This window comes from Haematobia irritans, chromosome 5 (genome assembly GCF_050003625.1).
Source record: "Haematobia irritans isolate KBUSLIRL chromosome 5, ASM5000362v1, whole genome shotgun sequence".
In the NCBI taxonomy this organism is placed as follows: domain Eukaryota; kingdom Metazoa; phylum Arthropoda; class Insecta; order Diptera; family Muscidae; genus Haematobia; species Haematobia irritans.
Genome location: NC_134401.1, coordinates 80,918,864 through 80,935,106, shown reverse-complemented (window position 1 = coordinate 80,935,106; position 16,243 = coordinate 80,918,864). Strand labels below are relative to the sequence as shown.

General features: G+C 31.5%; 1 protein-coding gene across 1 annotated transcript in view; it reads right to left on the bottom strand.

Moving 5' to 3' along the window:
* Tsp42Ef (Tetraspanin 42Ef) overlaps positions 1 to 16,243 on the bottom strand; it is an 80,757-nt gene that overhangs the window by 1,162 nt on the left and 63,352 nt on the right. The window contains exons 3-5 of the mRNA XM_075310402.1: positions 5,239 to 5,412; positions 5,004 to 5,165; positions 258 to 455 (exon numbers count right to left, since the gene is read on the bottom strand). Coding sequence (XP_075166517.1) covers positions 258 to 455; positions 5,004 to 5,165; positions 5,239 to 5,412 — 534 coding nt within the window. The remainder of the gene's footprint in view (positions 1 to 257; positions 456 to 5,003; positions 5,166 to 5,238; positions 5,413 to 16,243) is intronic.

Below are 16,243 nucleotides of genomic sequence, written 5' to 3'. Positions count from 1 at the left end.
ATCTAACCAGCGGTTAACTTTTTTTTAACAGTCATTTGACCTATTTTCTAAGACATTTCGAAAAGAACTTCACCGGAAGTGGAAACAATTGTTGGAGGATCCTGAGATGTGCTTAAAATGAAATATTTGTGGAACAAATATTTATTTTACTGAGCAGTTATAAAATTAGAAGTCGCTATTATCCGAGCCCATTGGATTTTATTTATCCCACAAATTAAATACTCACCAACCTAAATCTTATTTTTTGAGTTTCTTACCTCCAAGCCTATTAGGATGCATGCTAGTATATTGAAGATATTCAGCAAATTGATCCAATAATCTTCAAATTTAATGCGGCATCCTGTTTCTATCAGATTTTGTGGGATATTGGGATCATGGTCAATAAAGCACGTTGGAGGAGGCATACGTTCATTCACAATATAATCTTGGGGACTAGCCCGACCACAGCAGTTGAACTGGAAAATAATCACGACAAATAAAATATATAATTTTCTATTTCAAAAGTAAGTAATTCATTAAAATTCATATAATAAATTTATAATAATAATAATATACGAAGCTATTCTAAAACGATATTTTAGACAAAGTTCACATAAAAATAAATCCTTAAAATTTGGCTAACGTCTTTTTCATTAATATAACGATACATTTTCACCAAACCAATGCAAATTTTTATTTATATCCAAAAAATCTTTCAATGACAATATTACGAAGTTTTTTCTACAGTGTATGTCTATGAATCCAATAAAATGCTAATCAAAATATTGGGTACAGTTGAAAGGAATCCATTACATTCTTAATACTCGCAAAGTAAATTTTATTAAAATTGTGCCAACCGTATTTTTTATTTATCTAACAAAACGGTTTAAACCTTTCGTTGTTGAATATAAAATACATCGTTATGATGAAAAATTTCGTTCTTTTTGAGTATTTGATACATGATAAATTTTCATTAAGACAATGAAAACTGTAGTGTGTCTTATTCTCTTTTATCGGGATAGTTTCCCATCCTCATTAATTTCAAACTTTTTAAATAATTTTTAAATAATAATTTTAAATAATTCCCTTAAATAATTTCTTTAAAATAATTTGAGCAAATGATTTTTTTTTTATTTTACCTTTCTTAATAATTCAAAAAGTATATAATTTTCTGAACTATTTTTCCGTAAGTGATCTCACAGATCCACCGTGGTGCAATGGTTAGCATGCCCGCCTTGCATACACAAGTTCGTGGGTTCGATTCCTGCTTCGACCGAACACCAAAAAGTTTCTCAGCGGTGGATTATCCCACCTCAGTAATGCTGGTGACATTTCTGAGAGTTTCAAAACTTCGCCGTTGAGCTTAACATGGAATCGGGCAGCACTCAGTGATAAGAGAGAAGTTCACCAATGTGGTAACACAATGGACTGAATAGTCTAAGTGACTATTCAGTCCATCTAACCTAACAGATCTTTTCATATTGTTCCTAAATAAATGTTCACATTTTTTCGTTACACTAAAAACATTAAGGGAAAATACAAATCAGCGAGATATCTCTATTCCATCTAGGAAAGTTAATTTAGCTTTCGGATAATCAAGATTAAATAACTTGTACATTTTTATTTTGCCATCACGTATGAGCTTCCGTCGCAAGTATTTTATTTTTGCAGCCATATGTGTCAAATTGCCATTAAAAAAATTGTCGAGATTCCAAATCGGAAATATAAATATCTTTTAATATGAGCTTATGTGACTTGTGATATTTGTTCATTAGAAGGTCTCCTTTGACGATATTTAAACATTTTAATAAGACATCCACTGGCAGGAAATAATATCATATGATTCGATTGGTATCTCATAGTGCTCGATTGGTATCTGATATTACTTAAACTGCAACAATTATTAATTCATCTTGTTTAAGGTTAGATGGCAGACCACCAATAATAATGTCTCCTCTATTCATCTGCACTGAAAAAAAAGAGTACTCGGTTCCAAAGATTTTGTCTTTACTTTAAAAAATGTGGTATTGATTCCGAGCCAAAGAAGCGGAGAATACAAGTAAGGATACTTTTAAGACACAATTCTCTTTTAAATTTAGGTTTTGTGTACTTGCTTCTAGGAAGCAAATTTTAATTTTTCGCTTTCTCAGCTTTTTTTTCTTCATATGCTATCAAAGTCCTTTAAAAACGAGTTAACGGTAACTTTATTTTCCAAATTAGGACTCGACTTCCAGTAGAAATTATGCTATGTTTGAAGTAAAAAACTTCTTTAAAATAAAGTTTTGAAAAACATGTCCTATATTTGAACGATTTTTTGCTTTGTAGTCAAGATGCAAAAAGACAACAAATTTAAAGACAATTTCATTAAATTTAAAGAATTTTTCTGAATTATTAAAGTCAAGTTGACCTTAGCCTATAAATTTTTTCTTTCATGTTAAGATACCCATTTTTAAGTCAAATCACTTAATTATAAGGACAATACGACTTCATTGAAAAGTTTTCACTGGTGTTTCTTTCAATCGTAATTCCATGGAATACAGCTTGGTCACAATATCCGAAGGAGTTATATCTATCGCCGCAATATATTGTGGAAATTTATAAGTGATACCAGAAACACCCTTCACCTTCAATTGTATAATGTCTTGAGTGAAAATCGGTGACGCCCCAGCACACTCGATATGAAATACATCTTTAAAAAACCCGCATTTGTTTTTTGTGTCCGCACGGATTAGATTTTTTTTACATTTAGAGCAAGGAGGTATTTTGTCCGTGTGGACAATTTTCGCCGGCATTTTAGTTTATTACACTACGTTGGAATTTTAATCACAGTTGATTTGTAATTCTATTTTATGCTGTGTTTCTCACTCTTCTTAATGTTTTGTTTGTATTAGGCTGTCACTTTCCCTGTAGTATAGTGGTGGTAGAATGCATTCTTCCTATTTTTTATGAAAATCACATCGTTCAAACCGTTGGAAATGTCTTTGGCGCTATACGAAGTTCAACTTTCTTCAAAATTAGTTCATTTTAACTTAAAGAAGGGGTCACATTTTTCTGGGTGTATGAATGCCCTAATCAGTACATCGACACCTTCATCTACACACCATATCCTAGCAAAAGTGAAGATATCTTTGTCTAAAGGCCATAATAAATTTAATTGTCCGAAAAGACATCCCAGCAAAAAATACTTCAGCAGTAAGAGTTTAGTTGCGCTTTTTAGTATACAATAAAGTAGGCAGTGCATCCACACTGCATGAATCGGTGGCAATAACATAAACGAGTAATCAAACAAGTTTATGATCATTCGTTTACGTTATTGCATCCAATTCATGCAGTAAAGATGCATGAAATGTAGTGCTGTTTTCCTTCACGCCAACAATGCTATACTCAAGATTATATATCTCTTCTGAGCAATATTTCTATTAAAATGAGCAATTATATCAGCGCTATGTAGAAGCTGCTCTAAATCGGGACATCGCCCACAGAAATTAGCGCTGATTCGGTTGTTTTGTAAGCAGTTGGTACTGCCTCTCTCCCTTACAATCCTGCTGAAATAGTGCTCCATTTTTTGCTGGGATAATCTCACCTCATCAAATATCAAACCACCAGTTAGGTTAGGTTAGGTATAGTGGCAGCCCGATATTTCGGGCTCACTTAGTTTATTCAGGCCATTGTGATACCACAGTGGTGAACTTCTCTCACCCATTCGATGTCCGTGTGTGTGTCAGCCCAGAAAAAAAAAAACAAACAAAATCATTCTATGCCCGTGTGGGCCTAAAAACAAAAACTCCTATCCATTCACAAGTCCTCCTATCATCGAGAGCCTTTCTTTCAACTCAGGAAATAACACCAGACTCGGTCATCTTAGTTTCGTTTGTTAACAAAAAATTCGTTATAGTAACGAAACACCTCATTGTATTTACTAGAGGTCTGCACAATTCCATTTGTAAATGCAGAGTACACGTGTACTTGCTACATGAGTACATCTATTTGAGAGAGTCGCAAAACTATTGGTACACATTTTGATGAACACCAAAAGCCACGAGTAACTTCTTGTTGCTACTCTGATGTCTTCATTACCAACAAACACATATTCCTCTTTCTCTCTTATTGAAGTGTACTCAGAGTGATCACGTCGAGTATGTTGCGAGAACAAAACTTCATAGAGCACTCCATGTACCACGTGCAGTTTCAGAAATACAAAAAACAGTTACTTTCCATAATATATGTTTTGGTTTGTTATAAAGAACGGCAAACGTTAAGGTAAGTGTGTGACATACATAAATATATGAAATATGTGATATACATTCATATCTATTATTAATAATAATGGAAAGTTTTACTTCGCACATAAAGGTAGGTACTTGTTCTGTTTTCGCGTTGAAATTTTCGCGGTTACTTTATTAAAACAGTTCAATATGAAGCAGACAAATTAACTCACTTGACGCGCAGTTTCTTTTTCCTAAAGATTTCGGCGAGACTTTACAGGAATACGTTTATTTTAATTTATAATTTTGATTATATTAGGAAAAGTAATCGCGAAAATAAAGTGGTTTTCAAATCGAAAACCGAACATAGTACCCACCTTAACTGAGAAATACTTGTGGTACCACGTGAAGTGAAGAGAATCCATGTTTTACTTTTTCTCAAGTACTTACATTTTTATTGTTCCTTTTTTTCGGAACACATATTGTTTCGGATAAGTACTTGGTGGTATTTGACAAGCAAGTGTTCTCTTCACTTCACTACTTGCGCTCTGAGAGAAAGACAGTGTATGTACTATATTCGACAGCGAATTGCATACATGTAGTAAAAAGTTATTCGATGCAGACCTCTAGTATTTACCAATTTGTTTCGTTGTCTCAATCTTAATAATACATTTCGTTAATATAACCAAAATTTTGCTATCAGTATATTGGAATAATAATTTATTTCTATAGCAAATACTCTACGACAAATAAAATAAATTAACAATTAAAATGACAGATTACTTTTTTTGGTTTGTAGACTAATAAGCCAAAACTTACCCATTCTTCATAGATGGACATAGCGCCCTCCTTCTTGAGCTCCTCTTCCCATGCTGTATCCAGAGCATTTGACAAATTGGAAGCCACAGAATCGCGGCCAGCTACCATAAAGAATACCACCACAGCTTGAGCAAGTATGGCTAGAACCATTAATACTATAAACTGAAATAAATCGATAGTAGTATAATAAAAATAAAAAATACCGAGTTATCGACGCATCACAATGCAGCCTTACCGTTACAGTGCAACCGACATTCTGTCGAATGGCTCCAAAATTTAAAAATATGAATACCACAAACGTGGTTACACCTACACCAATGTAGGCATATGCTCCCATTGAACCAACATCATTAGGGTTGTTTGTGCAGAGAATATAGACTCCGAAACCAATGATGACCGCTGCCAAAAGCTGGAAATATAGAAGAAGACAGTAAAAATTAACAATCATTGTCAGATCGGATGTATTATGTCTCTATACAAATACTGAACATATTATTATTATTATTTTCTTTTAGTTCAATTTTATACTTTTTTCTTGAAAAATCTCCAATCCAATACAACTTCTCTTATCCCAAGTATGTACCAATTTTTTTTTAAAGTGTGTACAAATAGACCGAATGTTAACAAAGAACACCTTTGGACAATTTTCAAAAATAGTAAGAATGAATTACGGAATGTGTTATTAAAATTGAACAAACGAAAAAAAAATCGTAAATATAACGAACATTTTCGCTATTGTAACGAATTCTGTTAATCAACGAAACGTTTCGTTCTATGACCGAACATTTTCATTGTCGTCTGAAAATCGCGAAAATTGTCTTTGTGTGTATGGCCATTGACAAGGAACGCTTTTCTCGTCTGGAAGGAAATTAAAATAACTGAAGATATTTCTGAAGCAAGATGTCAAAGTTTGGCATGCAACTATGTATCGAGTCCATCATAACTATATGTCGGTAACAAGCACCGTCAAAAAAAATGTTTAGATCAACCTAGAATTTGATACAATTCATTTTTAATTTAAATTACAGTGAGACCCCGCCCCCCGTAAGGAAAATATAGGTTAATTTTATAAACAAAATAAGTAAATATTTATTGACAAATCAAAGAAAGTGTATTATTTATTAGACTTAATTAATTTTTTCTCTTGCAAATATCGTAGTTTGAAGGAAAACATTGGATATTAAAGTAGCAAAAATGTTGTTTGCGCCATGGGCGCATTTTTAGTAAAATTTACAAATTTTAAGAAATTATAAACTATTTTGTGGGAAATATGAATGTAGGAAATCTTTATCCTTCATTGGGGTGTATCTTTTTTGCCCCTTTTTTTAATACATTTAACTAACGTACACAAAAAATTGAATTCAAGAAAACTTTCTTATATTGAAGAAGTTTTTACAAATTCATGATAAATTCCATAAAGTAAAATAGAGCTAAATTGGCTTTAGCGTCATGCACTAAACACAATATTTTCCAAACATGTAACACTAATTTTAGGATACGCAAGAAATTTTTATTAAAGGGAAGTTCATAATCTTTACATTAAGAATTGTTTTCCTTAAATTTAAGGCACGAATCGTTGGAATTTGCGTCCTCAGATAAAGTAATTTCGTTTTTTTTTTTTGAAGTAAAACTAATTTCCCTTAAAGTAAAGAAAGACATAAATTAACTAATCTTTGAATCTTACGATTAAAGATAAAAATGCTTCAAAACAGGCTAATACATATTTTGTATTTCAGGTATCTGTTATAATTTGGACTTTTAAACTAACATTTATTTGTATCGCAAAAAAGAACTAAAATGAGATATTAGTTTTCCCACGACAAGAACAAAACTTAATCCTATTAAAAAATTAATCGATTTAATTACGTCACCGAAATTCAAACTGAATTTACATTATGAGATGTTTCATAAGAAAAACGCCGAATCGTCTACACGGACGGAAAAGGCCGTTTCTCATATTTTTCGGTGTAAAAATTATATGTTTGGGGCATATATATTAATATGTTAAAACATTTTATGTTCGATACATTGCATTTGCATAAATATAATGTCTCTGAATACAAACATATACTAATTTAGAAATGTCGTATAAAAATATATGTTTAGAAAAAGGGAGAGAATGGAGCAAAATTATGGCGACGGAGATAGATAACAAAAGAGTACAACATAACATAGCGAGAGAATCAACCCAGCGCTGATTTTTGTGGGCGATGTCTCGATTTAGAGCAGCTTCTACATAACGCTGATATAATTGCTCATTTTAATAGAAATATTGTCCAGAAATGATATATGATCTTGAGTATAGCATTGTTAGCGTGAAGGAAATCAGCACTACATTTCATGTATCTATACTGCATAAATTGGTTGCAATAACGTAAACGAATGATCATAAACAGTTTGATTACTCGTTTACGTTATTGCCACCGATTCATGCAGTGTGGATGCACTGCCTACTTTATTGTATACTAAAAAGCGCAACTAAACTTTTACTGCTGAAGCATTTTTTTGCTGGGAAATGATTACTCTACTTGAAAGACATATTTTGTTATGGATAAATGTGCTTGCATTCATTTTGGTATGCGTCTGGCACATGAACGAGGCACCCCAAACATTTTAAATGTTTATGTCTAAACATTATTTTGACACATTCAATTGTGTATTATTCTTGTGGACTACATAGTCCGACCAAGAAAAAGTGATAAAATAGCGGAGAGCATTCAACATTTATGAAGTGATATATTTAAGAAATATAGAAAGGAATTAACTATTTGTGACCTTAAGGTGGCTATTAATTTCGAATTTTTTCACTAAAGTGAAAACTAAATCAGTAAAAAAAGGAATAAAATTATACATATTTGTTGCAGATTTTATTATAACTTGATGGGGAATAGCCCAAAGCAAGTTTTCACAAAGTTTGTATTCCTTAAAAAGTATTATTAAAGAAAAGTAATCGTGAAAAAATTGCGATTTTAGCGGCTAAACTCGATCTTAATACTCACCTTTAGGGTAAAACGTAATATTTTTTGCACAGTACAAAGAATTTTTAGTTTAAAAAAAATATGAAAAAATATATGCTTTGATTATATTGAAAAAAGTAAAAACTATCGTGTTTTCATTTCTTTTTTCTGTTTTTATTTAGACATGCAGCGAATTTCCTTCTATGAAAGCTCGAATATTATGATTTTACCTCATTTGGTTTCACAGTGGACGTGATGATTTTTTTAATTTAAAAAAATCAATCACATTATGGGAATACATTGGAAATTATTATACTCTCATGGATTTGTTTTCTATCCTTATTTGCACAATAAAAATTCTATAAAATTTCCATAATAAAAATCATAGTGGGTGGCTGTCGATGTTTGCATTTTATTATACCCTCCACCATAGGATGGGGGTATATTAACTTTGTCATCCGTTTGTAACACATCGAAATATTGCTCTAAGACCCCATAAAGTATATATATTCTGGGTCGTGGTGAAATTCTGAGTCGATCTAAGCATTTCCGTCTGTTGAAATCACGCTAACTTCCGAACGAAACAAGCTATCGACTTGAAACTTGACACAAGTAGTTGTTATTGACGTAGGTCGGATGGTATTGAAAATGGGCCATATCGGTCCACTTTTACGTATAGCCGCCATATAAACGGAACCCCAAAATTTGGCTTGCAGACCCTCTAAGAGAAGCAAATTTAATCCGATCCGGCTGAAATTTGGTACATGGTGGTGGTATATGGTCTCTAACAACCATGCAAAAATTGGTCCACATCGGTCAATAATTATATATAGCCCCCATATAAACCGATGCCCCGATTTGGCTTGTGGAGCCTCTAACAGAAGCATATTTCATCCGATCTGGCTGAAATTTTGTACATGGTGTTGGTATATGGTCTCTAACAACCACGCAAAAATTGGTCCACATCGGTTCATAATTATATATAACCCCCATATAAACCGATCCCCATTTGGCTTGCGAAGTCTCCAAGAGAAGCAAATTTCATTCAATCCGGTTGTAATTTGGAACATGGTGTTAGTATATGATCTTTAACAACCGTGCCAGAATTGGTCCATATAGGTCCATAATTATATATAGCCCACATATAAAACGTTCTCCAGATTTGACATCCGGAGCCTCTTGGAGGAGCAAAATTCATCCGATCCGGTTCAAATTTGGAAAGTGGTGTTAGTATATGGCCGCTAACAACCATACCAAAATTGTTCCATATCGGTCTATAGTTATATATAGCCGATCTCTAATCACAAAAAATTGGTCCATATCGGTACATAATCATGGTTGCCACTCGTGCCAAAAATAATCAACTAAAATTTTTATTTCTATTGAAAATTTTGTGAAAATTTTATTTCTATAGAAAATTTTGTCAAAATTTTATGTCTATTTTGTCAAACAGAATTACATACGTATTTGATCGATCTTTTGATTTGATTTAATATATACCACGTATGAACTTACATACAATTTAGAAGATGGTTTTAGGAGGTTTTAAGATACCTTGCCATCGGCAAGCGTTACCGCAACGTAAGTAATTCCATTGTGGATGGTAGTGTTTAGAAGAAGTTTCTACGCAATCCATGGTGGAGGGTACATAAAGCTTTGGCCTGGCCGAACTTACGGCCGTATATACTTGTTTTAATTTGAAATGCCGCAGTGACAGCGAGGCATCTATCGCAGAGCAACGGATCAAAATTTAAGTGAGTAGAAAATTTCTGTGCAAATTTTATTTTTTCTGCCTGTAAGGAAAAACAAGTATGGCAGACACGACTTCTATATATTGTACCTTGAACCCTACTAAATTTGTGATATTGGGAATATATCAATAATATCATTAAAAATATATAATATATCAATAATATATGAGGGTGACTGATGACTTCGCATTTGAGAAAAGTGTACACAGAAGATGAAAAATTAAACAAAACATTTTCGTTAAAAGTCAATTCGTCGAGCCACCGTGGTGCAATGGTTAGCATGCCCGCCTTGCATACACAAGGTCGTGGGTTCGATTCCTGCTTCGACCGAACACCAAAAAGTTTCTCAGCGGTGGATTAACCCACCTCAGTAATGCTGGTGACATTTCTGAATGTTTCAAAGCTTCTCTAAGTGGTTTCACTGCAATGTTGAACGTCGTTCGGCCTCGGCTATAAAAAGGAGGTCCCTTATCGTTGAACTTAACATGGAATCGGGCATCACTCAGTAATAAGAGAGAAGTTCACCACTGTGGTATCACAATGGACTGAATAGTCTAAGTGAGCCTAATACATCGGGCTGCCACATAAACTAACCTAATTCATCGATTTTGGCCAAGATCAAAAGTCGATCTTGGTCCCGACTAAAAGTCGATTTCCAAAAATATCAATAGCCGATTAGTCGTATTTGTACAGTACGAAAAGACGACTTGGAATTTTTTTACCACAAGTCGATTAGTATGCCGACTTGATTCCATGTTTGGATCAATAATTTAATTGATACAATTAACTACTTAATAAACTTAAAAAATTGAATCAATTAAGAAAATTATTGAAAATTTTTACATTTTCAATTAAATATAATTATCCCAATTCAAAATTTAATAAAAACAAAATATCCAATTAAAAATGTAATTGAAAGTTTCGTTCGGAAATAATTCGTTTCATACTATTTTCTGGTTCATTAAATTTTTACTCAAATGTAAAAAAAATTAGACTATATCTATAATCGGAAAATTCATAAGAAAGTATAAACTCCTCCAAAGGAAAAATAATTACAAATAAACAAAAAACCCAATAAATAATTGATTGCCGAAATGGAAAAATTAATAAGAGTTTTTCGACCAAAATCAATTAAAATTTTACTAATTAAAAAATTAATGGAAAGTGCCGAATAAATCTATTATTTTTTTTAATTCTAATTAATTCTGTGATTGATACTATCATTTTCGCGATTGAAGAAATTTCAATAAAAAACTTAATTGAAGCAATTAATTTCCTGAAAAAATATTGACCAAATATGAAAGATGGGCAACCTAAAGTTTAGGGTATGCAATTGACATAATTTTAAAGACAAATATCTTTAAAAGAAAGAAATTTTAATTAAAAGAAAGTTTTTTTAAGCAATGTTTATGTTTAAAAATATTCTCATTAAATTTAGAACAACAATCTTTGGAATTTGAGAATCTCCGTTAAAGACAAATGTCCTTTGGATTAAACATAAAAAGCTTCAAACATAAGCTACGACTTATTTTGAAAAAGTTTGCATCTTTGGTGTAAGTTTTTTTGTTTTTAAATTAAAATTAGATTTTTTACTTTGAAGTAGCTGTTATAATTTTGATTTTCAGACTAATTTTTTTTGTACGTGAAAAACTTTATTAATGTACACATATATCAAAAAGGAGAACCAAAATTCGATAAATGAGATTCATAGCCACACCCAGAGAAGGAATATGATAACCTCAAACATGTTTCAAGAGCACCATGTTACTTTTTCACAGCGACCATGTAGCATTTTTGTCGCAAAAATATTCTTTTCTCGTCAAACATGACATGCTTTCCGAAATCAGATACATAATCTCCGAGAAAAGAGCATGGTTTCGACAAACATGCTACATGTTTTACGTGAAAAAGTAACATTTTGGTCTTGGAACATGGATGGATCATATTCCTTCTCTGCACTGAAAAAACAATGAACCCACCAGGAAGAAAACTTTCGGTTAATTTTAGAAAATTTTGAATATTTTTAGAAAATTTTAACTAAACGGTATTACAAACGTTGGCATCACGCCGATGTCATAAAAATAAGTAAATATTTTTCGACAAATTCAAGAAAATTTATTAGACATAACTAAGTTTTTTCACTTGTTAAAGAAAATTTTGTAGTTTGAAGGAAAAACTTGGAGTTCAAAATTGCAAGAATGTCTTTAGTGATATACGAAGTTCATGATGGACGCATTTTTGGTAAAATTTACAAATTTTAAGAAATTCTGAACTATTTTGTGGAAGGTACGAATTTAGTTAATCATTATGCTTCATTTGAGTTTATTTTTTTCATCGGTTTTAGTTAATTTAACTAACGTAAACAAAAAATTATTAGAGTAAAGGAAACTTTCTCCAAACATAATAATTCCATGAACTAAAATAAAGTTAAATTGGCTTTAGTGAAATAGAGAGTTCACTTTTGTTTGAGTGCGGGTGCAAATTTTAATTTTATAGAGCCTAGATTTAGAGCAAGATAGTTTCCAAAAGTGTGTTTATTTTAAAGAAGCCGCATCTTTGGCTCGATGTCACCACCAAAACAACTTAAGGTTAGCACAAAATCTTTTTATTCATCTAAACTTGTTCTTAAGTGTATATTTCATATTTAGATATCATAATTTTTCATTTGAATTACATTTTATAACATTATTTTTTTTTTTTTGGTTTCGGTTTGGGTTTCATATCACTAAATATGTTTATATTTGGTACTTATTTATACATTTACTTTCCATATCATCGTATTTCCATTTATGTTTGTTCTGTTCGACTGATAGGAGGGAATGGAAACATTAAAAACACGTGGCTTTCAATTTTGGACCGATAAAACAAAAGTCTTCATTAAGAACAGTTGTGGGGAATCTACACTCAAAAAAAAAAAGTGAACCCTCTATTTAACAAAAGCCAGTTTAACTTTATTTCAGTTCATGGAATTATTGAGAAAGTTTCCTTTACTCTAATAACTATTTGCATACATTAGTTAAATGAACTAAAAAACGGGTAAAAATTGTACACAAATGCATCATAAAGATTTACTAAATTCTTCTTCTTTAAATTTGCAAATTTTACTACAAATGCGTCCATCTTAAACTTCGTGTGGCACGACGAAAGACATTCTTGCAATTTTTAACTCCAATTTTTTTCCTTCAAACTACAAAGTTTTCTTTAACAAGTGAAAAAATTAATTATCTCCAAAAAAATTTCTTGAATTCGTCGAAAAATATTTATTTATTTTTGTGATATCGGCGTGATGTCAGCGTTTGTAATACTGTTTAAAATAAAGTAAATTTTCTAAGATTAACCAAAATTTTTCTTCCTGCTGTGTTCAAATCGAATAAAGATTAAAACAATTTTTTCCTTGGCCTTATAATTAATATGATTCGACTTAAAACTGGGTATCTTTACACGAACGAAAATTTTGTTTGACTGAGCTCAACTTGGCTTTAATAATTCTTAAAATGTCTTTAATATTAAAGAAATCATCTTTAAGTTTGTTGACTTTTTGTATCTTGAATACTAAGCAAAAAAAGCGTTTAAAAATGGGAAATGTTTTTCAATACTTTATTTCAAAAACGTTTTTACTTGAAACATATCATAAATTCTACTTGAAGTCGAGTCTGAATTTGGAAATTTAAGTCGCCGTTAACCACTTTTTAATGGACTTTGATAGCGCATGAAGCAAAAAGCTGAAAAAACGAATAAATTCAAATTTGCTTCCTAGAATAAAGTACGCTAAACACAAATTCAAAAAAGAATTGTGTCTGGAGTTTGTCCTTATTTTAATGCTCCACTTCTTTGGTTCGGAATCAACACCAAAAAAACTTGAAAAAACGAACAAATTCAAATTTCCTTTCCAGTATTAAAAAGCATCCATGGAAAAAAACCTTCGGAACTGAGCATCCTTATTTTTTGGAGTGTATAAACCTTCTTTTGGAAGCATGGAATAATTTTATTCTACAAGTGAACCGCACATCTGATTTCTTTAGCAATTGTTTTATAGGGAGTTCCTCACCTTTCTGATTCATATCATTTTTCTGGTTTATGCTAAAATTTCCTAAATTATCAATCATTTAAACAATGCGTCATGAATGACTAAAAACATTCAAATGCAAAATTTCAGTTAAAACGCATAACGTCATAACTTCAGGTGTGAATGAGTGATCCAACAAATGTCACCAAATAATATTCTAGACCACATTTCAAAGTAATACAAAATCAAGTAAACGGAAATAATGATTCACAAGTATTCCCTGCCACAAAAGCATTGGAATACACCTCATGTAACCTGATGACATCACTGTCCATCCAAGTTTTTATCCTAGCCACAAAATGAAAGCAACAACAAAGTGGCTTTGACTATCCGGGAAAAAAGCTCAAGTGGTTAAGATTCCCTAGAGTGTTACAGGAGTGAATAAAAGAAACTGTATATCCATTGATGTAGGCCACAGTAGCTGGTGGTTGTAGGAATATTTCCATCGGAACTGGGTTAACGTAAATCAAAAGCAGCATCATTAGATGACGCCAAGTTGTCCAATTATTCGCCGTCGAAATGGTGGCGTCACAAATATGACAATAACAACATGCCGGAGACAAGAACATTTGTTGTGGTGGGTCTGAATTATGTATTGTTGTAATTCATTAAGAGGGTGAATATATTTATTAGACTGGTCCTTATGTTAAATTGAATAAGAACGCATATGAACACATTTTCAATTGAATTATTGTACTATTGTTTAATTAATTGGATGAGCCAAAAATGGAAAGATTAAAAATGTGAGTATATAATTTGATCGATATTTCGAAAAACTTCAATATTTTTCGAAAAATTCTAAACAACAGCCAGTCTAATATACAGCCATGGAATATCTTGTGTACACACTAATTCCAAGGACAATGATGGAACTTCCGAAACCAAACTAAATAAATACAACATAATTTTTTGTTGAAGTCATCACTAAATTAATAGCGAATAAGTTATACATATATTTTAATTCTAAGAGAAAATTCATTCCAAACTGATTTTTGTTTACAAAAATAAAAAGCAATTAAGTGTCACGATATATTGCTACTATTTCTTATAAAATATCATCTAATATTTAATTAACTCAAATATTTTATTGTTATATGTTAATTAACTTATTTGAATGATATCCCAGCAAACATTTCTTTTTAAGAGCATTCCGCGATCCTCTATCAATTTTTTTCCACTTCCCATGAAGTTCTTTTGGACAGGCTTATAAAGACGATACTTGGCGTATTAAATATTAATAAAAACTAAAAGTGAAATAGGGGGAAAAATGTTTTTTAGTTTTTTTTAATGTCTCATGTATCTTAGATTTTAATTTTTTTCTCCTATTGTATAAAATTTAAGATTTTGTTCGATATAAATAAAATAAAAAATAATGTTATATACATGATACTCGTAGTAATGTTCAAATCCAAAGTTCCAAATCCAAAGTGGGGGCTAAATTTTTTCTATATACAGTGAAACCTCTGAGAGGTGGACAACCACGGTCACCCCAATTTTGTCCACATTTAGGAGTTTTCCTCTTATGAGAGGTTAATTTTAATGTGTTAATAAAGCAAAAGTCTCCGGTTTTCAGAGTGTCCATGTTTGATAGGTTTCTCTGCATATATACACGGACGAAAAAGACTGTTTTTCATATGTTTGGGTGTAAAAATTATATGTTTGGAACTCAAATTTTTTAACACAATATTTTTATGTGCAAGCATATAATGTTCATAAACTAGCATAACATGTTTGCGACATATATGTTAATATGTTAAAACATATTATGTTTGGGACATAAAATGTTTATAAATATAATATGCTTAGATGCACACATATATTAATTTGGAAATAGCCTATAAACATATATGTGTTTAGAAAGAGAGACCTAGAGAGTATGCTGCAAGTAAAATAATGGAAGTAACCAATTGGCGCCTTACAAGTATATCCACACAAAGAAAATTCCATTAACATTTCTTACTACCAGTGTATGCCTGAGGTGAAACATAATATGTTTGAACGATACAAACAATATTTTGTTTGGACCAATCCTGAAAGTATATATGCATGAAACAAAATGTGTTTGGGGCATATGTTACAGAAGCGATTTTTTTTGAGGGTAGAGCTTCTACACCCTCAAAAAGAAGAATCTAATCCAAATTTGGCAAACTTGACAGCATTATGAAATGTACTCTTTGTGAAAAATTTTAATCAAATTAATATTAGACATTGGCTTCTGGGGCCATTTAAAAGCAAATCGGGCGAAATCTGAACCGATTTGCACTGAAAAAACAGTAAATCGAAATAAAATACGAATACGAAAACTAAATATTGGAGTAAAGGAACCTTTCTCCAAACATAATAATTGTATGAACTAAAATAAAGTTAAATTGGCTTTAGTGAAATACACTGTTAGAACAATATATTTTTCATATGTTAAACACAATATATTTAAGTGCCAACATGTAATGTTCCTAAACTAACACT